The sequence below is a fragment of the Kryptolebias marmoratus genome, linkage group LG14 (assembly GCF_001649575.2).
Source record: "Kryptolebias marmoratus isolate JLee-2015 linkage group LG14, ASM164957v2, whole genome shotgun sequence".
In the NCBI taxonomy this organism is placed as follows: Eukaryota; Metazoa; Chordata; class Actinopteri; order Cyprinodontiformes; family Rivulidae; genus Kryptolebias; species Kryptolebias marmoratus.
Genome location: NC_051443.1, coordinates 17,684,067 through 17,707,589, shown reverse-complemented (window position 1 = coordinate 17,707,589; position 23,523 = coordinate 17,684,067). Strand labels below are relative to the sequence as shown.

The 23,523-nt window shown below is 40.7% G+C and overlaps 2 protein-coding genes across 2 annotated transcripts; both read right to left on the bottom strand.

Annotated features, from left to right (window-relative positions):
* Positions 1-2,005: 2,005 nt before the first annotated feature.
* On the bottom strand, positions 2,006-6,668 carry brf2 (BRF2 RNA polymerase III transcription initiation factor subunit). The gene is made up of 4 exons (XM_017410502.3): positions 6,393-6,668; positions 4,947-5,006; positions 4,030-4,351; positions 2,006-2,930 (listed from the first exon to the last, which is right to left on the bottom strand). The coding sequence occupies exons 1-4, from the start codon at positions 6,541-6,543 to the stop codon at positions 2,144-2,146; spliced, it is 1,320 nt and encodes a 439-aa protein (XP_017265991.1). The 5' UTR covers positions 6,544-6,668; the 3' UTR covers positions 2,006-2,143.
* A 1,078-nt stretch (positions 6,669-7,746) lies between these two features.
* Positions 7,747-23,327, bottom strand: LOC108232630 (trichohyalin-like). Its single transcript, XM_025004751.2, has 6 exons — positions 22,806-23,327; positions 14,530-14,963; positions 12,583-14,455; positions 9,411-10,241; positions 8,600-8,714; positions 7,747-8,503 (listed from the first exon to the last, which is right to left on the bottom strand). The coding sequence occupies exons 1-6, from the start codon at positions 23,165-23,167 to the stop codon at positions 8,309-8,311; spliced, it is 3,810 nt and encodes a 1,269-aa protein (XP_024860519.1). The 5' UTR covers positions 23,168-23,327; the 3' UTR covers positions 7,747-8,308.
* Positions 23,328-23,523: the final 196 nt, after the last annotated feature.

Below are 23,523 nucleotides of genomic sequence, written 5' to 3'. Positions count from 1 at the left end.
AAAGTGTTTGCATAATCAATTAGACTAGTTTGGAACGCGGAAATGCGATAATTTATTGATCTCGTAAATCATGTCTGGTGCTCGCTAGCAACCATCCCGCAGATGGATGGGGTTCATTCCGCAGCATTACCACCTAAAAACAGGAGGGATTATCGGCGGTCTTCTTACTGTTTGTTACGCTCAGATTTCTTCTCAAAAGGGGGAGTAAAGTGAAGGGGTGCAGCAAAAATGTTTTCAAATGGGCGGCCAGAGGGGGATCACTGTTAATCTTCGGGTAGCACATGAAAACCGAAAGCCATAACAGAATTTCAGGAGTTTTAGGATGCTGTTGTCATATATAAGCTACTTGTAAAATGTCTGCTACTTTATGGCCTACTTTGGACTCCTACTTTACAGTTGATATGACTGGGAATACCACAGTTATCCTCTCCTCTCTAGAATTCATAAATTAAACTTGCATTCCTAGAAAAAAATGCATATCATCTGCCACCTTGAATGCCACAGTTTTAAACAAAGATCTTGCACCATTTGTTAGTGCTTGGGGTATGTGTTGGGGATGACTCTCAGCTCCCACCACACCAGATTTTAGCTCAATATCTGTAAAAATGACAAAGTTATAGCCATATTTGTGTTTGTTAATGTCAATTAATGGTGGCAGTCATCTTGAATCAGGCTTAAAACATTATTCAGTTGCAGATGTGCATCTAATGATTCCTTTCTGTGAGTTTCATTAAAATCCGTCCACTAGGTTACAAGATATTTTGCTAAATGACATAAAGCATAGAGACAAATGTCTAACCATGGGGGAATGGTTTATAGGAGGGACCATCCTCCCCACGCCCCCCTTTGGTGGCACCCTTGGTAAAATGTAACAGGAACATTCTGCCATTAGAGTTTAACTTGGAACCTGTAATCACTTCCTTCTGTTTTCTGCAAAAACAAAACAGTAAGTAGAATAAAAACTTGTAATTGCGTGATAAATTACCTCATTTTACATCAAGTGCATATTATGTACTGTAGGATTTAAAAGTAGTTATATATATATATATATATTTAGACAGACACAGAAAAAGCTCAGGTGCAATGAATTAAAAGACACGATACTGTCTCTGTTGTGTTCAGGTGTCCCTGTAAGCCTCGTTATAATGAACCACATTTGCAGTGTTGCTTTCAGTGTGAAACAGCTAAATGGAATTCAGACATCATTATTTATTTAACAATGTTTCCATTATTTATCTAATGATGTTTCTTCCCTCAATATTATCTCGATGTGCTTCTGCATAAGAAGAATTTGTATTTTGGGGGGGGCTACGTGGGGAGATGGGATGGATATTAACAGAAACAGTTCTCAAAAGGGAGGGACAGCAAAGGGGTTATTATCGCCTGTGGAGTTTGTGCTTCTGTGCCTGTTCAAATCTAAAGCTTTTTTTCCGATTTGTGTTTCTCTCAAAGTCATTATCACCTTGTTGCTGGAAGGCAGCCAGTAATGTCTTAGTTTACGTGTCTGTTACCAAAATATCTCATGAATTACAAGATGAATTTTAATGAGATTCTCAGAAAGTCATTTCTGGATGCACATCTACAACTGATTAACTTTAGGAATCAACATGATGGCTAGATAGATAGATTAGATAGCAGCTAACTAATAAAAAAAAAAACCAAACACAAAAATGGCATTATTGGATAAACTTAAGGTGTTGTCATTTGGCTAAATCCCGTGGCTGGATTTACCAAATGCTTCAAGGATGAAACTATTTTAAACTCCTGTTGTAGCTAATTAAGCTGTGATAATTACGTCAAAGATAACTGCAAAATCTGAAATGCTGCGTTTGTAAACAGTGAAAATGTGGCAACTCTACCTGAGCACACATAAACAGAGAAAATAAGACCGATATCAGTGCAAAACTAAATAATATAAACTGTTACAGCAAACAGGACAACATGTACATAGTGATATGATAAAAGTGATATGATACGACTTCAAATAAAAAGATTTTGAGTCAACTATAGGTAGAAAAAAACCCGTTTATTGGTATTAAGGAATAATGCATTAAATAAAAGTGTCATCACCAAACGAAACAAAAGGTGCAAGTAAACTGTAACAAATATTTAACCAGTGCCTAAAGACATAAACTCTACTGTCTTACTGTGACTTTCCACCACTTGACGATGCCAGTATCTTCTGCGTCTGGCTGAATTCTCGTACTTCCCGCGGCGAGCGGATGTACGAATCAATCTCACTGTCGGAGATTTCCTCATCGCCGGTGACATCCGGCGTCGGCTGCTCCACTCTCCTTCTCTTAGCGTGACTCACACACGGCGGGGCAAACAGAACCCTTTTACCCCAGTTTGGTTCAAACTCTTGACTGTGTTCTTCCACTGCTTGCTTTCCCCCTTCGTTACTCAAAGGGAGCTGCTCCACAGAGGAGGCGGTCTGAGCTACACGCTCGGAGATCTGAGAGGAAACCATTTCTTCTGACGGAGGGTTCACAGAGCTGCTCCGACACTCGGCCTGCATCGCGTCCTCGTGGGTTCTCAGAGCCCTCCTGAGCAGGGCATACCTGTGCTCCAGAATATCTCCCACCTGCTGAACGACGTTACCTGGCGTCACGGATTCTCCAACCCAGGGGATTTCCTTCCCGAGCTTACACAGCGCCTCCTTCAACTCTGTTATCCTGGTCACAGCCGGTTTGTGCTTTTGCACTTTCGCTAACTGACAGAATTTGTCCAGGGAGAAACTTAGACGGTGCTTGAGGGGTTTCAGGGACTGCCAGGCCAAATATACTGCTGCCATCATGATCGGTAGAGGCCTCCGACCGGTTACAATCCAGGAATCTGCTGCCAGCTCCACCAGCGCCACGGCTCGTTTTGTCAAGTCTTTAGATTCCTCAGCAAATTCTTCTGGAACGTCAGAGGAGCTTATTTTGTATCTGTCAAGAAAAAAACAACAACAAAAACAAACAAAAAAAGAACATTTTCAGTAAGTCTTTGATGAAAAAGTCTGTGTGACTTTTGCCAAATAATGAAAAATTAAAAAGCATCTATGAATCATTTAGAACCTGAACAGATTTATATTCTACCAAGAAGCTCAAAGAGAAGACATAATCAACCTCAAATGACTCCAAAAAGACTGGGCTGAACATCTGATCAAAGTTCAAAGCAGATCTGAACAGCTCCCCAGGCTCAACAGAATAAAATATGTGAATAAAGAAAAATAAAAAAAATAATCAATCCTCTTCAACAACCACTTCCACCAATGACTAAATATAAAAATGTATGTTGGCCTGAGGCATTCAGCAACTAAAAATGACCAATAAAAACTCAGTTTGAGCCTTGTGCCAGGGTAATGAGCGAGCATTGTGAGGTTTGAATTAGGGATGGGCATTTTAAGCCCAAACACTCTTTGAATTTGTTTGTTAATTATTCGATTTTATTTTTTCCAAATATTCCACAGCCCCATCATCCCTGCTCGGTTTAGTTCTGCAGGGCACGTCCAGCACCTCTCACCTACCAGCCACCTCCACAAACATTAATCCAACAGAAGGGATGCAGGGATAATTTATATACTGTAGCACAACAACAAACTAATCTCAGCTGCTGCTTTATGACATCAAACTGCTCTGTTTTATGTTTTTGCTGAAAAATGACCATGACCACACAGTTGGGAGTTGCAGTGTCACTCTAAGTTCTGCATCAGGTACGGAGACGTGTTTGGTGCTGCTAATCCTTCGAGCCGTAGATCTTTACATTCCTGATGGATCGGCTTGGAGGGAGGATGCACATACGCTGGCAGTAAAGCTGAGCTCACCCGAGACCATAGTTTCCACTTTATAATCCTTTCAAAATAAACTAAAAAAAAACCCTGAAATGACCATTTTATCCATGTTCAAAAATCACTGCCCATCCCTACTTTGGATAGATCAAAACAAGGTTTAATTCATTTTGATTGGTTTATAAATAAATTAAATGTCATTTTCTTATTGTTATATTCAGGTGTTAAAAAACTAGAGACGCGCTCAGATCACTCACTCCTGACAATGAGCTTCGATGACATCAGTGATGTTGACGGTGGGCGCCTCGACGTTGAGGACCTTGAGCATCTCTTGATAAACGCCTCCCACTAAAGTCGGGTCGGCATTCAGCAGGCAGCCGACGGTTCCCACGGTGATCGGCCAGTTCAGCTGTCTGCAGCTAACGAGCACGCAGCAGCCGGCGAGAACCTCTTTCCTCTGGAGGCTCACTCTGATGAAACTCTCGTGCTCATAGGCCTGCTTGAAATAAGTCAGCGCCAGATCCTCGACTTCCCCGCGCAGCCTCAGAATCCGAGATATTTCTTTCACACGCTCCAGACCTTTGGTTACATAAAATAAAAGGCACGCAGTTTTAGTACAGAGCAAAACTTTTCATCCAGCCCTCAGTGTATTTAGAAATTTTCTGTATTTTTAAGTGGTTTTATGCATCAGACTCTCTTGCTCTTTGAAGCTTTAGTTTTAGTTTGAGCATATGCTGATTTTTTTATGCAAACATTTTACTCAAGTCCTTAGATCCAACCATATTTAATCTAATTTTCTCAATTGCTCAACCATAAGAAAGGACCTTTCATAACAGACAATTTAGCAAAGAGACAATTTTATTTTATATCTGCATGCAATTTCCTATCAGCAACCTGTCAGAATCACATAACTTGTTCCAGTGTCTTTAATGGAATCTTAAAAAAATACCAAAAATAACGCTTGACAAGCATTAAATTGTATTTTCAGAAGCCTGGAGATCCAGCTAAAAAAGTTATAGAAACTCCTGTCTCGTCTGAAGCAAAATATGAAGAAATGAGGTTGGCTCAAGATTTTTTACACAGTACTGCATGCATATTAAACAAGCCACTGTTTAACTAGAAGTAAAAAAAAAAAAAAAAAAAAAAAAAACACTCTTCTGGGGTAAGACCTCACCTCTAATCAGGTTTACACACGGTCGTTTTGTCACAGCGGTAGTTCTGCTGTAGCTGATGTCTGTGGGAAAAAAAAGAACAGCGACACAGACTTATCCATCCATCCATCTTCTTTACCCGCTTCTTCATTCCGGGGCGCGGGGGAGCTGGTGCCTGTCTCCAGCAGACACTGTGCGAGAGGCGGGGGACACCCTGGACAGGTCTCCAGTCCATCACAGGGCCACATAGAGACAAATGACCATTCACGCTCTCACTCACACCTAGGGACAGTTTAAGACTTACCAATGAACCTAACATGCATGTTTCTGGTCTGTGAGAGGAAACCGGAGTACCTGGAGTGAACCCACATGAGCACAGGGAGAACATGTAAACTCCACCCAGAAAGGCCCCAGACCGGGAAGTGATCCTGCAACTTTCCTGCTGGGAGGCAAAAGCTCTAACCACTGCACCACTCACAAATTTATCCAATGAACATAACATATGCTTTTTTACATATGTTTGGAGCATATATATTTATTGTATTAAACAAGATTTAAAGACTGCTAAGTAAAAGCTATGTTTGGTTGTGGTGATGGCTGTGATGTGAACGGATCATATCTGAAAACGAACTCAAACCTGAAATCTTCCACTGGGTTCATCCACTGATGTTTCTGAGGGAAAACGAGCCTGATCATATGAACAGTTTGACTCTTCATGATGCATATTTTCTCCTGCTTATGGATTCAAATCGTGCAGCAATTTGACATTAATTCGTCAAGTTTAGTGATGAGAACCTGAAGACGTGTGTCCATAAAACACACACACACACATCACGAACAAACACGACTCAAAATGTGCTTTATCATGATACAAACAGCAAAGGTTGTTTGTTTGGTTGGTTTTTTTTAGAGAAAAATGAATGTATTTAAAATATAAAAGCTCAACAATATGAATTTGGAAACACAGTTACTGTTATACACATTTACTTTTATAAAAGTTTATTTAAATAAACCAATGAAGACTTTAATCTGAGTAAATGTGTCAAATATATTTCATTTATTAATTAACTAGTATCTTAAGCTGAAAGCACTTTGCAAATGTGAGAAATTTACTTCATTTTAAACTTTTATTAAAACAGCTGAGTTGATAGCTTTGCTAATTTAAAATGTTGGGCTGAGCAGTTTAATTTATCGCATTTTACTTTTTCTTGATATTTGTTGTGTCTTAATAGCTTTAATTTTAAACTGAGCAGAAAAAAACGGCCATCAGACAGAAGAACTACTTGGAATTTTTTATTTGTTTTGACTAAACTACTAAATAATTGTTAGCATTTATTACCCTTTGGTGATAGTCCTTCTTAACAGGGGCTCGGACGTTTTCGTGAGCACTAAAAACAACATATTTTGTGAACATTTATGTCCTGACACCCAGACGGACGAACCGACGGGTCCCCGGGTCATGTCCCTACCTAGACCTCTGACCGGCTCGTCGGCCAGGACCCCCTCGGACACCACGAAGCCGCAGTCCGCGCACACCAGCTGGGCCTGAGAGTACAAATCATCGTCCACGATGTTGGAGGAGCCGCAGCCCGGACAGCTCAAACCCGCCAGAGACGTCATGCTCGAAAACTAAACCTGAACTTCACACCTAAACGCCTGAAGTTTACGCTGCATCACAGACTGAACGTTACCCAAACGGTCTCAGGTGGGCAAGTAAAATGTGTCCGGGTTGATACAACGGGTTCTTGGTAGTTCCGCTTGTCACTGAGCGCCCTCTAAAAACTTTTCCTCCTATTTATCTATTTATAAATCACATTCAAAATTTCACCACGAAATTACAACCCTAAATAATAGCCAACTGACTAATAAAACTTAAAAAATAAACAGAAAAATAAAACCAATTGCTACAATTAAAGATGACAAATTATTAAAAACACCATAACACATTATCCAAATTAAAGTCAAGCAGGAAATATATTTACATGTCTTGAGTTGTGTTTTTTTTTGTCTTAACAGAGAGGAAGGTAAACTTATTCAACAGTGAAAAGTTTTTCTCAAACTTTGGGGCTGCTACTAGGCAAAGTCTCCCTTTTTAACTAATCCAAGTTGTACTTTAATCAGTTATATAACCTCAGCTTTCATAATTAACTCTTTCAGTCTAGACATTACATGGCAACAATATTAAACCATAATATGTTAAAAGATGCACAGTAATGTGTGTTTTACTACATTTAGTCTGCTGGTTGCTTTGATAAGTGCATTTCAACCAGTGAATAATGTGCATGTTTACTGAAAATTTGAGTAAACTGTTTAAAACTTGCATCTTAGTGGTGAAATAGATTTAAAATGTTTAGATCTGCATTGGCAATTTACAGGTTTTTGCAATTTTTTAGAAAATTATCTACAAAATTTTCCTTTAAATTCCCTACATTTCTACTACAATTCTGCTTAGAAACATTCAAGTTTTATTCATGCATTTAAATTCTAAAGCTGATGGTTTTCAATTAAATCGATGTTATTACTGACTGCACATTTTTCCTAAGTCATAAAAATAAGAATTAAATAAAAAATATACTTTTAAAAAAGTGAAAAGACCAAGACACAGCGACCCAAACATTACCAAACATTTTATGAAAATTAAGACAAAGATTCCTTTAAAAAATAAATAAATAAATAAAAAAACTTCCAAAAACCCTTTTGTTTCCTGACTTTGTGTTGTCAAAAACGTAAAATAAAAGGACCAATGCAACGGTGTTGTGCCATATAAGTTACTTAGAAAGGGAAACCAAAGTCTCAAAGGAAGCACAAAAGTGTGAAACGTGATTAATATTTTTCTACTTTATTTAGCAAATATAATAAATTTAAATCAGCAACTTCATTACAGTATAATAATTCAGTGTTTATTTGGTAAAAGGTGATTAAAGTGCTTTTCTTCTTTGGAGTTAGCAAAAATCATAGAAGCATCTGATATTCAGGATCACAAGAAATTTCGGTGCATAGTTTGACAGAGTAAGGCTTTCTTTCATTTAGAAAAATAAGTCTTTCATGCTGTGAGGAATTTAATGCTCCACATGAAAGCTTTGAACAATTACTATATACAGAGGATCTGTAGGAGTCTCACAAAGAAAACGTTAATTTATCTGATTTATTTAATTAAATCCCAAGCAACTCAATCTTCAACATTATTCATCTTTACTCTTTGATTTCAGTTGCAGATATATCCACCTTGAACTCTAAACCACTCCACACACTCCAGTTCTCTTAAGCTCAGCAAGTCTTGGAAAGCCGAGGTTATTATGTAGAACTGCGGGGAATAAAGTCGGACTCTGAGGAACTGATCCTAACAGCAGGGATAAGGTGTCGGCTGGGAATCCACTTTCACGGCCTATTTTAAAGCACTCATAGCCATGAGAATACTAGGCTGCACTTCAATGACGCGCACAAGCAAGTTATCAATGTACTGCTCCAGCTCGGATATCTTTTTGTCTCTGTCGGCGAGCTGCTTCTCCTGTTTCAACACCAAAGAGATCAGTTCCTCCCGAGTCAGCTGAGAGTACGGCCCTGTAATCACAGCACCAACCTGCGGGAGGAGATAACGCACAAAAACAAAGCTTCAAACAAGTTCATCGCAGCTAATCGAAACAAAACTTTTTCTTTTTAAATAAAGTAAAGATACCTTTGTTTTTTGCTGAACTCCGCTGCAGTGCAGTCCTGCGGATTTGGTGTTTTCTTCTTGAACAACAGAGGCAGGCTGCTGTTCCAGGGGGCTAAGAGGTTTTACAGTTTGAAGTCTGCAATGACAAAAAGGTTAAAGAAAAACTTTAGCACATTGGAAGTATGTTAGAGGGGAGAAAACAAAACAAAAATACAGTTGAACTCAGTTAAAGCCCGTGTCTGTATGTGTGCATGTGTTCGTTTGCTGTGTTAGCAAAATTTCTTAAACCACTGGTCAGATTTGAACAAAACTTAGTACATAATCACTAGATGTACAGTACATCTACAACTGATTAACTTTCAGGGTCATCCTAGTTCCTTCGTTTATCAACCGTAGCCAACTCAATAAAGGGCTACAGCTCAAGTCATTTCACAAATATTGACCTAAAATTTGCTCTGAGCTCATACATAAATTACTTTATGTGCAGTCTTATGCTATATTTCAAGATAAGGTTCGACCAAAATGGCTACAAACTTCAAGGAATGCTATGCTTTTAATTATAGAAGGTTTTAATAAAAGGTCAGATAAAGCAGTTACTCATTAAGCTGAACATAATCCTTATCTTGTACATTAAATATTCCACACCAGCCTCCCCATACCATTAAAATAGAAAAAAGTGAATGAATCATAAAAAAGATTACCGGTATATTACAAATAACTCATACTGTTACGATGATATAATTTGAAAACTCAACAATGGCATTAGTAGCTGGTTGTTGTAGTTAAATGAAACAGTTTTTTTTTCCTTCTACTAAAAGCTAAACCGTCTTACCTGCGTGAATTTACAGGCGGTCCCTCCTCCTTCACACCTGCCACCATCCCATTCTGCACCTTTGCAGGCTGAGCATCTTTATTTGGACTCTCCTGGACCTGCGTGTGACTTTTAGCCTCGGGTTCTGGGTCGCATGCTTCGTTTGGCGTGGTTGGCGCGGGACCCTCTGTAAGCGGACCTCCATCAATCCAGTGGATAGAACGGCTCGACGAGGAGCCAGTTGGAGCAGGAGGTGCGGGAGCACGAGCCTCCTTCGGGGATTTGAGTTTCGGTTGAGAGGCAGCATCTTTGTCAACGGTCTGTGGTTCTGCAGAAGGCCAGTGAGACGGGCTGGTGCTGCCAGAGATGGTGACATCATCTTTAGCTGTGAGCTCATTTTCATCATCCTCATCATCAAATGGGTTTAAGGTTTGAACCGTTTTGACTGGTTTGTGCTCGGACACCTCTCTGTGAGAGGTTCTGCCAGCAGGTGACAGCTCTTCTTCAACAGGAAGTGGTCTGGATGGTGCAGGACGCTTGGTGGTTGATATTTTGGTGCAACTGTTCTGCGTCTCACTCTTTACATCTTTAGGGGACCGATTCAGCGGAGCGATCATTTGCACCGAGCGCTGAGGAGGAACGCTCGCAGTTCTGACGTCTTTTTCTTTGTTCTGCTTGTTAATTTGCGCCGGATGTGATGTAGACAGATCCTCCTCCTTGTGTCTCAGTCTCTCGGGCTGATTCCTTTCCGGAGGCTGAGGAGCCGGTCTTTTTTCCCGCTGAGCATTATTCAGGTCCGTTTCGTCTGTAGAAACGGCGCTGCTTGTCGCTGAAGGGACAGCCGAGCGACATCTGTAAACGAAACACAGACTACATGAAGTGTGTGGGCAAACTTCAGCTATTAAAAGGAGTTTCCACAGAGTTGCTAAAAGATTGAAGAAAGAAAACAAAATAAGCTACAAGAAGAGCTTCACAGGGATTAAATTATCAAACATCCGTTGGCAAGAATGTTGAAAAGAATTACTAAACTTGTGCCAAAAAAGCGCTGTATAATTATGGCCATATTGAGTATGTTCATAGGAATAAAAAGTTATGTAAACAACCCTGAGATCTAAAGAGTGTGAAGTTATTTTCACCTATTTGTGTGATACTCGATACAGCGTGGTAAGACTGTCCAATGAGTCCAGATCTCTTTGCACACAAACACAGAAGCACAGAGACATGCATTTTTAATGCTAGTGTCAAGTTTTCTGCAGCCTTGAAAAAAAAAAAAAAAAGGAGTGCTGAGAACTTCGAGTTGTGACAGACTGAAACACAGGAGCATCCAGATAACACCGTGTGCATAGAAATGATTCCTAATGTTCTCAAACATTTGAGTTTATCTTCACTCTCTTCTTAAAATGGATTAACTTTATCTGCTTTTATCCTGCAATCCCCATCAACAGTTACTGCTATAATTTGTTATAACTCACAGTGAAATATCTATACAACCATTTATTGATCTGATATTAAAGTTTGATGGTCTCCAGAGGTTGAACCCAACAACTTTAAGGATAATCCAACTTTTCACGTAGAATTGTGAAGACACATCTTTACTTAAATTCAAATATCTCAAAAACAACTGAGTCACTTCTGTTGCAGACATCCAACATTCATCACAGCAAGCTGGTTTATCTCACTGAAGTGTAACTAGAAATTTATTTTGCCTTTTTAGCACCATTTCCTTTAAAAAATAAAATCCTAAAGCTTTGACAAATGCCTTTTTACTCAATTAAAAAGGTGGCAAACAGGAACCCTTGTTGCTACCAGACTCAAAAAACGCACACAGAAGTATTCGTAGACATTTGAGACCCTCCAACCTCTTTCAGACACCAGTTAGTTGATCTTCCTCCGCAGCATCAGCTGTGGAATTAGTTTTGTTTTAAACTGGCAACGTATTAAACTGAATAACGATCTACCTCCATCACTCAGTAGCTCGAGCACAGCAGTTTGTCATCTCATATATTCTGTACAGTTCCCTATATTTTCGTGGATACAGCTTTTCAGTTAGCCGTATGTTTTTGGGATTGAGTTGTGCAGTTATAGGGTAAAATTTAAAATTCAGGTCAGATCTTGAATGGCTCCACACTAGCGACAGCAAGCCACAGATGCCTTGGTGATATCGTTGTTTTTTTTCCTTGACAGAGCTTTAGTTTCCTCATTAAAACGCATACTTTGAACCATTTTGTTTCAGATTTTGTCGCGACTATAAGATTCCCGCTGATACGTCTGGCACTAAACCATCTCCCCAAGGGAGTAACCGCACCAGCGGCAGAGCTGTTCACGTGCAGCCACAGCTGACTGGACGTTTTAAAGTTCAAGTCAGCCGAGTTCCAAAAACTGATGATTAATTAGAGACGAAATGCTGTGGATGCAGAGCTGGAGCAACATGAAAACAAAAGGGGAAGAATTTTAAACAATTTCCTCTCTCCGTTGTCATGGGGAACTTGTGATTCTTGTACACAAATCCAGTGAGCTCGGTGAAAAGGGCAAAATATGATTTGCTTTTCAAACATTTTGGATTTTGCAGTATATTTTCCTTTGGGTATTTAAAAAAAATGTATTCAACAGATATGGCTGGTGACAAAACTGATAAACATTTTATGCAAATTGTATTCAATTCATATTAACATTAAACACAAAACTGTTACATCAGTCTGGCAAAGGCAAATATTTATGTTTGAGGGAAAATATGAAAAAAAAACAACCTAGATTTCCGTTTTCCATCCCACCCCCAAGCTCTTCCATAATACACAAAAACCCTGTGGCAAAATAGATGTGTAATAGAATTACAATTTTTACTCTGAGGAACATACTTTATGTGCAATCCATGTCCAGGTTAATTTCTTGAGAATGTGCATGTTACACGTGCACTATTTTATCTCCTGTGAAACGTGTGCAATAATTGTGCAGCTTTTGAACCCTCTCCTAAAAAGAACTTTCTATCTGTGCGATACTTGTGTACCTTTTAAACTTTCTTCAAAGAATTTTCCAGTTTTCAGCCTCTTAAAACTTGTGGAAAACGCAGCAAGAATTCCAAAGGACATAACTATATTTGCGTATAATCTAATAACTGTTTGTTTTCTTATTATTAATAATTTGTTTCACAGATTTAATTCTTCTTACAGTGCGTGCAGGTTTGGCCTGAACTGACCTTGGAACAGTTTCAGCTTTCGTTGTGCGGCTCTGAGGTTCAGGAGCAGAGCTGGATGATTCATCCGAAGGAGAAAAGTCTTCATCAAAAGGATTAGTGGAAATGATTCCTACAGGAATTATTCTGGATTTTTTCTTGGCAACTTTTTGATCTTGGTTTGTTTTGTTTTCTTTCTGCTTTTCTTCGGCTTTCTTTGCTTCCTCTTCTTTCCTTTCCATCTCCTCCCTCCTAACCCTCTCCTCTTCCTCTTTCCTCTTTGCTTGCTCTTCCAGTCTCTTCCTCTCCTCTTCTAGTCTCTCATATTCTTCCTTTTCCTTTCTAGCCCTCTCCTCTTCCCTCTTCCTTTTCTCCTCCTCTTTTCTAATCTTTTCTTGCTCTTCCTTCCTAATTCTTTCCTTTTCCTCCATCTTCCTCTTTTCTTGTTCCTCTAGTCTCCTCTTCTCTTCTAATCTCTCATTTTCTTCTCTTTCCTTTTTAACTCTCTTCTCTTCTTCCTTTCTCCTTTTCTCCTCCTCCTCCCACCTTCTTTCCTCCTCTTTTTGAATCCTCTCTTCTTCCTCCTTTTTAGCTCTTTCTTCAGCCTCTCTTTTTTCTTCTTCCTGTCTCAGCTTTTCTTTAGCCAACTTCTCAAGCTCTTCCTCTCTCCTCCTCCTCTCCTCCTGCTCCCTTTGCCTTTTTTCTTCCTCCATCCTAGCTCTTTCCTCTTCCTCCTTTCTAATTTTCTCTTCTGCCTCGATCCTTCTCTCTTCCTCTTGTCTCCTCTTTTCTTCCATCAGTCTCTCATATTCTTCCCTCTCTTTCCTAGCCCTTTCTTCTTCCTCCTCAAGTCTCCTCATCTCTTCCTTCTTAAGCCTCTCCTCTTCCTCCCTTTGCCTCCTTTGTTCTTCTTGTTTTCTCACAAGCTCTTCCTCCATCTGCCTCTCCTCTTCAGCCCTCTCAGTTTCCCTTCTAACCCTCTGCTTTTCTTCTTCTTCCTGCAATCTCTTCTGCTCAGCCAATCTGCGCTCTTCATCCTGCCTCTTTCTCTCTCGGGCCTTCTCCTCCTCCTCCTCTCTCCTGTTTCTTTCCTCTTCTTCTCTTTGCCTTTTTTCTTCCTCAAGTTTTCTTCTCTCTTCTTCCTCAGCTCTCCTCTTTTCCTCTGCCAATTTTTTCTGTTCTTCCTCTTTAGCTTTTCTTCTCTCTTCCTCCTCTTGTCTTAACTTCTCCAACTCCTCTTGTCTCAGTAGTTCCTCCTCCTCTCTCCTTTTTCTTTCCTCTTCCTCCCTTTTCGCTCTCTCTTCTTCAGCCTTTCTTCTCTCTTCTTCCTCTTGTCGTAACTTCTCCCTAGCCAACCTCTCAAGCTCCTCTTGTTGCCTCAGCATCTCCTTTTCTTCCTCTCTCCTTTTCCTTTCCTCTGCCTCTCTTTGAACATTTAATCTCTCTTCTTCCTCTCGTCTCAGCTTCTCCTTTGCGAATCTCTCCAACTCCTCCTGCTGTCTCCTAAGAGTCTCCTCTTCTTGTTTCCGTCTCTCCTCCTCCATCTTAATCCTTTCTTCTTCCTCCTTCCTTGACTCATCCACATCTTTTACATTTCCAACTTCTTCCTCCTCTTCTTCCATCCAAGGTGAGTACTCCTTCACTGCTTCCAGTGAATCCACAGATGGAGGGGAGTTTTCAGGGACATCCTCCATGGATCCGTGGCCCGAACTGATCAGGCTGAAGTTGGATCCGACGCGAGCCGTTCGAGTCTGCGGTTCTTCGCAGTAAATATGGCTACCATTGATGCACAGGTTGCTCTGCTCCACAGGAGCCTGCTTCTGATGACCAGAGAAGGAACTTTTTGTGTCCGAGCTCCCAGAGCGTTTATGTAATGTGAACTTGAACTTCTTTTTGCCTGAAAGCACATGAGTAAATTAATAAGCATGCCATGACCCAGGAACAAATAATAATAAGAAAAAAAGTTCTAACCTTCAGAGGAGTCGACATTCAGACCGGAGGACTGGCTGCCGCTCAGCGAGGAGTTTTTCCCCGGCAGGACAGACATTGACTGAGACATGTTCTTCTGCAGGTTGGACTTCGGAGCGAACAAAGACTTCCTCTTGTGCTTCTTCGATTTTCCGTCCTTGCCTTCCTTTCCCTCAGCGTCCCCGTTTGCCGCCTCCTCTTCCTCGCTGTCTGTCAGGACCTGAGTTAGGGACGGCACGATGCTCGACGCAGAGTCCGATTCTTTTTTCTTGCCACGAACTTTGTCCTTGATCTTGCCCAGGCGAGAGCGGGATTTTCCTGCTGCGGAGAGGTCAAACATGCTGGCAGTCATGTTGTTCCTCATGAACTGGATGTCCACAAGCACCTCTCCTCGCTCTTTGTCTGGTTTGCCAGTCTTGTCTAGTAACTTAAACCATCTGTTAGAAAAACACACGTTAAACATCAGTCAAAACAAGAAAAAGGTATATGCATGTCTTTGCTTCATCTATTATGCAGCAGCAATACTTTCCATTTGTTTATCTTGTCCAACAATCTGGGTTTTAAGGTTTTTAGGGATTTAAGGCCAACGTGCTCTCTTATCTATGATACTACATGTCTATCCTGCATGTCCCAGACAGTTGACCCAACAGAGAACAGCAGTTTGTTTTTATTCCAGGAAGATTAGCCCTTTCTCTTCCTCTCACAGAACTACTCAGGGACACCAGGAACAAATCTCCTACTAACCCCATCTTTACCTTTTAAACATGCACAGGTATTAGACAGAATTAACCCCAGCAAACTGTCAAGAATGATTTAGATGCATGTGGATACACTTTCACATTCAAAAAAAAAAAAGGGGGTAGCTAAGCAATCACAGAGTTTAGATCATTTAAAACACATCTAAATGAAATCAGCATTCCTTAAAGAAATGTTAGTTTCTTATAAACTAAAGATTTAAGCACAGATCTCAAATCATCAGTTAGCCCTTGATGTGTTGAGGAGGACTCAGCTACTGCCACACCAAAATGTAGCTCAATATCTGTAAAACTGACAGAATATAGCCATTTTTTTGCAGGCTAAGGTTGATGGTGACCATCTTGAATTGGGGAGGCTCTAAAAATAAAATCAGTACATGCAATGATTACTTTGAGAATTTTGTTCAAATCCACCCAGTCGTTCAGGAGATATTTAGCTATCAAAGCACAAACACACACATAATTACCCACCGCCCTGAAGGGCAGGCAATAAATACAGAAAGTCATAACAATGTCCACTGAAGCAAGTCAGCATTAACTTTACACAAACATTGTCAGGGTTCTGTACACCGAGGGTCTCAAGATCTGAATCATTCAAAAGGAAACAAAGAGGAAAAAACGAGAAAAAAAAAAAGTTATATCAGCGTAAAATGTGCTTACAAGACAAAAAACTGAGAACAACTCATCACAGAAAAACAACCGACTGAAATCTGGATTCCAAAGGAAATGAGGAAATGAGGAAGGGGCACTGTGTGTGTGTGTGTGTGTGAGTGAGTGAGAGAGAGACAGAGACAGGGGGTGCTGCATACTTTTGTGTCTGTCCTTCTGTTTCATGTGATTCTCTGAATCTTTCCCGTATGCATGAATTTATCAGACATACTCCAATCTTTATTCCCTCAGTTTCTAATCTTCATGAAAAGCCTCCATTATAAACTGCACTCAGCTTATAATAGAGTACAATGCCCCCCCGTAGAAGTTATTTAGTTAAGATTCTCTCCCTCTTCCCCCCCTCCTTCCTCAGGAATGCCTCAGATGTGTGACACAAACAAATTGTAGGAGGGAAGCTGCCTTTTCCTGGAATCTGCAGTGTGGTTCAGTGCTGTCAGCACCCCTGCCTCCCACTTGCTGATGATTAACGAGATGTGATTTGCAACTTTCAGACTTCAGTTATATAAATGAATATTCTCTAGTGGAAATTCTTTAAGATTTGCCCAACCAAAGTCCTTGAGCTACGCTGCAGATTTAATATTTATCATCCCTTTTTTCTTATGCAGCACCATAATTATTATGTGCTGCACATAAAGAGGTGTATTCAACCATACTGTGATCCTTTTACAGTTTTTCTTTGAATAGTTTGATGTAAAAGTAGAACACTGTTTTTTTCCCTCCTTATTCAAGGCAAGGTGTCTACATGCGGCAAAATCATTTTAAAACATATTGTCACTTATTCACACAAGTTTACTAACATTCTGCTGCATTTGTCATTGCAGAAAGATGAACACAAAAGAGAAACCTTTTAATCAAAAATGGTGCATTTTCCTTCCATTTTGAGCCAATTTAGAGCTAAAGTTTAAATATCTCATGTATAAAAATGAGTGACTCAAAAAGATTTGAACCTTCAAAACATGCGTCAAAATGTCCAAATTGAAAAAGTTTAGTCCTCTGACTTATTCACCTGCTATTAGTGTGGTGTGATTTTTAAAGATTGACAAACGGAGTCCTGAAAAGCCTGAAGTTAATCATCAGCTGTGGGAGCTGCTTAACACTGCAGAAATTAAACTAATTGACTCTCCCACAGCAGGAGAAGGTGATTAAAAGGGCTTCAAAGAGATTCAACAGACTCGCTGGACAGATATCTCCACCTTCAGACGGATCAATCTTAGTTCTGACCTCGCCTCAGAATTTTAATCTCCGAAGTTTGGACGTAAAGAGCAAAGCAAGACTCAAAAATCAAGTTCAGGTGCAGCTCTAGAATATTCATTTTGGACTTGGCAGAAGAGTTTTGATGAGATCATCAAAATTCTTTTCCTGTTATGCTTCCTGCTGCATCTTCTTTGGACAACTAAGTATATAATAATGTGAGGGGAAAGAAACATTGTTTAATAAACCAGATGAGGGCCACTATCCTGCATGTTTTACAGGTAGTTTCCCTGATCTTTAAGTTCTGCAGAAGCCCGTTAATCACGCATTCATTCAAACCAGAAATATCTAAAACATGAAGGACAGTGGCCCTCCAGGACCAGGACTGGGCACCATTGAATTAAATGCATTTGTCACATCAGAAACAGACATAATTTGAAGAAAATACAGCAAAAACTTTCAGCAGCAGCTCCTGTATCGTCTACATTGTCCTCCAGGCTTTTTATACTATGTATCTACAGTAATCCAGTGAGTGCCTACTGAGCACAATGTGAAGCATTTCCTCACTGCGTCATTTTTATAAACTCAGCCTGCATCAAGTTGATGACTTGTTGACTTGGAGCATTTTCTGCAGTTATAAAGCTGAGTGTTTTCACATTAACCGATGTGTACTTCATTCTTTTATACCAATGTCATCAGTCCCTCTCCCCATCTCTTAAAAAAGCCCATAACAGTAAAAAATTGAAGGTTAAGCTACTTCTGATGCCATGTTCTGCTCAGCAATCCGATTCATGACGTTCTGAGGTTTCATTAACAACAACAACAAAAATCTTTATGCAACTGATATTTCCACTGATGATCTAATAACCTTTGCCTTACTTTTCTTCCTTTCCTTCTGTGGACTTACAAGTTACAACTTTTTGGACACAATTGATGGAAAGAGCACACAATTGCAACACAAGAGCACTTCCTACCAAGCACAAAGTTGGACTGATTATGCTTCAGGGCTCTGCTGCAGCCATTAACGCAGGAAACATTTTACTGGTAGCAGGAAGAATAGATTCGGCTTAACAGCAGCAAACTTTAAAAAGGAAATAATTCACAACCTGAAAGAGCTTGAAGTGCTTTGTAGCAGCTTTTAAGTATCTTTAACAAATCTGAGAACTTATATTTCACAAACTCAAAGAGCAGAAACAAATAAAAGGACTCTTCGGTCAGACGGGGTGAGGATGCAAACAAAACGATAGTTTCTAAGACATTTTTGGCAAAGAACTTCTAATAATTTTCTTTACTTGCTCTTCAGGGTTGTGGGGGAGCTGGTGCTCATCTCTGGAAGGACTCTGGGTGAGAGGCGGGGGACACCCTGGACAGACAGCCAGTCCATCACAGGGCCACGTAAAGACAAATGAGACAGACAACCATTCATGTTCTCGCGCCTAGTGATAATTTAGAGTTACAAATTAACCTAACATGCATGTTTTTAGTCTGGGGGGGAAAATACCCAGAGAAAACATGCAAAAACTCCACACAGAAAGGGCCCCCCAGCTGGTCTGTGAACCTGCAACCTTTTCACTGTGAGGAGACGGCTCAAACCACTGCTCCACCGAACCGCTCAGGAACAAAAGTCCTTCAAAAGGAAATTAAACAACTTAACCCAAAAAGCATCTCATTCTATTCTAATATCCCAAAGCAGAAGGTAAAAGTTCAGCACAATAGTTTAGTTACAGCAGACTTCAAATTCAATTTCCTGTGGGAGCTGCCACACTGCAGAGCAGAAGGGAAAACAAAAACAAACAGACGCGCTCAACAAGTGAAAACGAGAAGAACCAAATTCTTTCAGTTAAATCTGAGGGGAAGTTGCAAAAGTGTTTGGGCGTTAGACGGGCGGAGTACAAAACGCTGTGCGTGAGGTGGAATTAAACTGACCTTTACTGAACAGCACCGTGATAAGGACGGCGCTCTTCAGCGGCTCTGAGCGGCGGAAAGTGTGATGTTGCGCCAGACAAACAGAATCAGGAGGACCATAATGGATGACTGGGTGTTTTGAAGATATTCATCATACTTTCTCGGCGCACATCCTTCCTGAGTGAAGGATAACACAATACCCGGGGTGACTCGAGCCTTTCTTATCACACAGCGCAGCTGCGAGCGGGAGAGCAGCTGAATGAGTAAAAACGGCTCGACGGAGATAATGTCCCAAGGACTACAACCGTTCAAGTGTTGAGTTTGTGAGCCTGAAAAGGCTAAATGGACCAGAAAAACTCCCTCTAATGGGTGCAGCAGAAAAACTGTTAAACTTCGAGTTACTGAGATAATGTGGTGCCGTTAACTAGTTTCCCCTTTTACAAGTGGGCTCACATTTTATTTTTAATTTATAGTCATAATATTTCAATTCTAATTCAGTTTATAAAGCACCAGAATACAACAAATCAAATTGCTGACATCAAAATAGCTCCTGAAACACTAGAGGAATTTTAATGAAACTTTAAAGGAATCAAGTGCACATCTTTAAGATGGCTGCCACAGCCAATAAACCGTAGCAAACACAAAAATGGCTAGAACTGTAAATTTTGCAGATACTGAGCCAAAATTTGGCATGGTAGTAGCTGAGAATGATCCCCAACATCTGCTTTAAGTCATAACAGATCGCACAGGATCCTTGCAGAAAACTTTGGCATGCAAGGTAGCAGGGGACACGAGTTCCTTCAGCCAGGCCTTTAATTTTTGTGCTGATGTCAGACAACTTGTTTTTTCCCCAAAAAAAATCGAGGCAGCCTTACATTACAAGAGTCCTGAGTGTAAATGAACGAACTGATTTTAGCTGCTTCAGGTTGTCACATGGTTCATGCAGCACATAATGAAATCTGAGCTGAAGTTATCACCTCTTCTCCTGTCTTTGGGAATAAAATACCTAAAAGGGAAGAGAGACGGTGGGGTTTGTTTAGCTGACGGAAACAAATCATCAAGGGAGTGATTCACCAGTAATCATGACCCAGTTTTCTGCTAACTTGAGAAACATAAAAACCAAGAACAAAAAAAAAAAATTCTTTATAAAAAAGCAGCATGTACTTCTGTTGGTTAAGGCTGTGTGCATTTACTGTGGTTTCACTCTTAAAAAACAAACAAAAAAAACCTGAACTTAGGTTACTTTCACTGTTGTCAGTGTTTGTTTTTCATTGATAAGAACCGTCAGGAATGCGAGGCCAAAGTTGGACTGAAATTTCAGGCTGTGTGAACTCGTCGAGCTCACCAAAACAATAGAAATAAAAACAAACAGACGAGCAGTTTCTGAATTTACAGAGAAATTTCAGCTTCAAGCATAATTAATTTAAGAGCAGTAAAACTCCTGTATCTTTTCTCAAAGCTATGAGGTTTAAAAGAGCAGAATTTGGTATCAAAGATCTGCAGGTTGCTCGAGATCTTTGCCTAAAACTTAGGCATAAAGTGTCGGCGTCAACATTGTTAGCAAAATATCTCATGAAGCACTGGACAGATTTGAAAAAAGTAATCGATGGGTGTACAGCTACATCGATGGGTGTACACTCCTTCCTTGAAGGAGTGCCTAGCATTCCTTCAAGGAATGCCTAGCATTCCTTGAAGGAATGTTAGGCCTTTATTTCATGAAATGTTTGCCTCAAGGACAGTGAGCAAAACAGGGCCTCAGTCTGCATGCAGTCATCCATGACATTAAACAGGAAAAGAGGAAAAGAAAATTTTTTAAAAGTTTGTGTGTCCGTCTTTAAGCAAACAGCCTAATAATGAATGCTGCTTTTGGAAACTAATCTCACGTTGAGGGATTTGTTTTTTGTGCTAAGATCTTCCTATGATGGTAGATTAGTCTTGCATTTTAACCATTAACATAAAAAACTACATTTTCTGTGCTTGAGTGGTCATCAATAATAAGAAATCTCAAAAGAGGAGCAGTCTGCTCGGAAAATAGGGTAAAATATTGCTTAAAACCAGTCGTTTCAGGCTTTGTGTCAAAAGCCCAACAGATTCATTATGAAGACTTCAGGAAATTGTTCAAATTTGGGGGAAAAAATGTCTTCTTTAAAAAGGATCAGTCGCTTTCCGTGGGAAACCCGAACCAGGACGGCCTGTAAAACCTGCTGCTGCTCGACTCTCACTAATAACACCCGATTTTTTATACAACACAAGAAGTTATTTAGGAAGAGAGCATGAATGTTTTTGCACAATGAGTCATTTTTTCCCTCCCCGTCGATCACTTCAAAAGGACAGCTCATGTTTGGGAGTAAAACTTAATTTACTGAGAGGTTTAGGTCTTTTTTTTGGGAAACTTCTCTCCTGTTGACAACAGAGGACTGAGCCGAGGAGATGAAAATAAAATCGGAACTTTCTGCTTTCATTAGCCGGAGTAAGTAATGCTGCTTGGCATCCTTGAGGGCGGCTGCCAAGGAAACAAATCCCTCAAGCGGCACCAGTGCAAGTGGGCAACAATTATAAAACAAAAGCTCTTAAAACAGGCCTGTGCAGCGATGCGTGCTTACACTGCAAACGTTGGAGAGCAACATTCCTCACTTCCACAATCGACTCTTCAGATGCAGAAAACATGGTTGAAAAAAAAAAAAAAAGGCCGGGCGTTCCTTGAAGGAATGACACGCAACAAAACAAACAAACAAGCATGTTCACTGGACAAACATGCTTAATTCACTGCTTTCACAAACTTGATCACAAGCTTACTGGGAGTTTAAGAATGGATTAGGGAGATTTGTTCGGAGGGTTCACCATGGCTGATATAAGTAGGTCCTTTGGGATGCAGTTCAGAGCATTTGTTCCAACTACATGGTTTCCCCATTTAGTTGTTCTGAAAAGCAAAACCCTCAAGTTTAACTTTAGTCTGCACACTAATCTCACTAAAGGGAAATCAGAGAGACATAAACCAGATGGATAAGACATATCTGACTGCTCAAAAAAAAAAAAAAAAAAAAAAAAAAAGCAGTTTTACCTTTATGTTTTGGAACAAACCTCATGAGGATAACTTTGTCGATGAACTGTCTCACGGTTTTAAAAGCTTAGAAATTCAAAATGAGCTTTATTCCGAAGCACACTTTAAGGCTTTATCATTAAAGTTTACTTTGATGCTTTAATATCTCAACTTATTCCATTCAGGTTTATAGCCATAGGCAGATGTTTTACATCCGGAGGGTAAAGTGAATAAAGCTGTTCTACTTGAAACAGGGACATGGCCCAGTTCCACCGATAATAAGACATCATAAATATATATATATATATATATATATATATATATATATATATATATATATGCTCACATAAGTACAAGTAAATATGTTCATTTTTCATTCCTTAATTTTTAATATTTGTTATTTCCTTGTCATCCACAAGAGGTGCTGTTGCACCCTCTGCACCCCTAGTTCCTACAACAAAGCCCTCAGGACCTTCAGAGATGTTGTTCACCTACAAGAACTACAGCCTAAAGTAAGTCAGTCTGAACCGAGCTTCGTTGTGCTTTTTTGGCGAATTCAGCCAAGTTCTTTGTTTACATTGAGTGCGTACCTGCGCCTCAGAATTGCATTCAACAGATCCGGGAAACTACTGGAGTAAACTCAAAGTGCACCATTTGATACGGCTCAGGTCAACCTGAGTTCTTCCCCCACACAGTCTTCAGTCAGGGGGCGCACTTACTCCGTCTTGTTGCGGCTCTTGTCGTCGCTGAGCTGCAGCAGGTTGATGACAGCCTGACCCAACAGCTTGTCCGGACCCACCAGGGCCCGGTGCAGGACGTGGACGTGCAGGGTGCTCCGGTCCGGTCCTCCTCCTCCACCTCCTCCCCCCTGCAGCAGCTGCGGCAGGTCGAACGTGGCCTCCTCCTTCCACACCGGAGCCACGCTCTTCTCCGCCACGGACGTCTGGAACTTCTCCTTGCCCACCTGCATGACGGCGTAGGCGTCGTTGGTGCCGCTCTTCCCCTTGACCCGGAGGCCCCTGGCTTGGAGCACCGTTACCTGGGCGCTGGCGGGACACCACTGCTGCTCCGTCAGGGACATGACGGCACCACCTGCGGATCAACGCCGCCGAGCACCTGGATGATGGAGCCGAGCTGAACGGAGCGCGGAGACCATCCGGGGCTCGCGCCGTGAAACTGGAGAGGGGCCCGGAAAAAGTTTGCTCAAGAGCTCGCCTGGACTTCAGGAACCAGCTGATTGGGCGTGGTCTCATTCAGAAGTGGGCCTGGGTTTGGGGACAAGCCACGCCCCCCTCCTCGGTGCTCAATTAAACAGCAGCTGTGACGCAACACCTGAGCCTCATTAATACTTAGGCTGAATCTCCCCTCAACTGTCTGTTAGCAAAATATCTCATGAACCGCTGGACTGATTTTAACATAGCTTTCAGGAACAAGTCA

Coding starts and splice junctions, on each gene's coding strand:
- LOC108232630 (XM_025004751.2), bottom strand. CDS start 23,167: ATGTCCCTGACGGAGCAGCAGTGGTGTCCCGCCAGCGCCCAGGTAACG. Junction 14,964..22,805: donor AAGAGCCGCAACAAGACGGA/GTAAGTGCGCCC, acceptor TTTTTCTAACAG/ATGGTTTAAGTTACTAGACA. Junction 14,456..14,529: donor GAATGTCGACTCCTCTGAAG/GTTAGAACTTTT, acceptor ATGTGCTTTCAG/GCAAAAAGAAGTTCAAGTTC.
- brf2 (XM_017410502.3), bottom strand. CDS start 6,543: ATGACGTCTCTGGCGGGTTTGAGCTGTCCGGGCTGCGGCTCCTCCAAC. Junction 5,007..6,392: donor CGAGCCGGTCAGAGGTCTAG/GTAGGGACATGA, acceptor TTTTTCCCACAG/ACATCAGCTACAGCAGAACT. Junction 4,352..4,946: donor GTGTGTAAACCTGATTAGAG/GTGAGGTCTTAC, acceptor ATGTAACCAAAG/GTCTGGAGCGTGTGAAAGAA.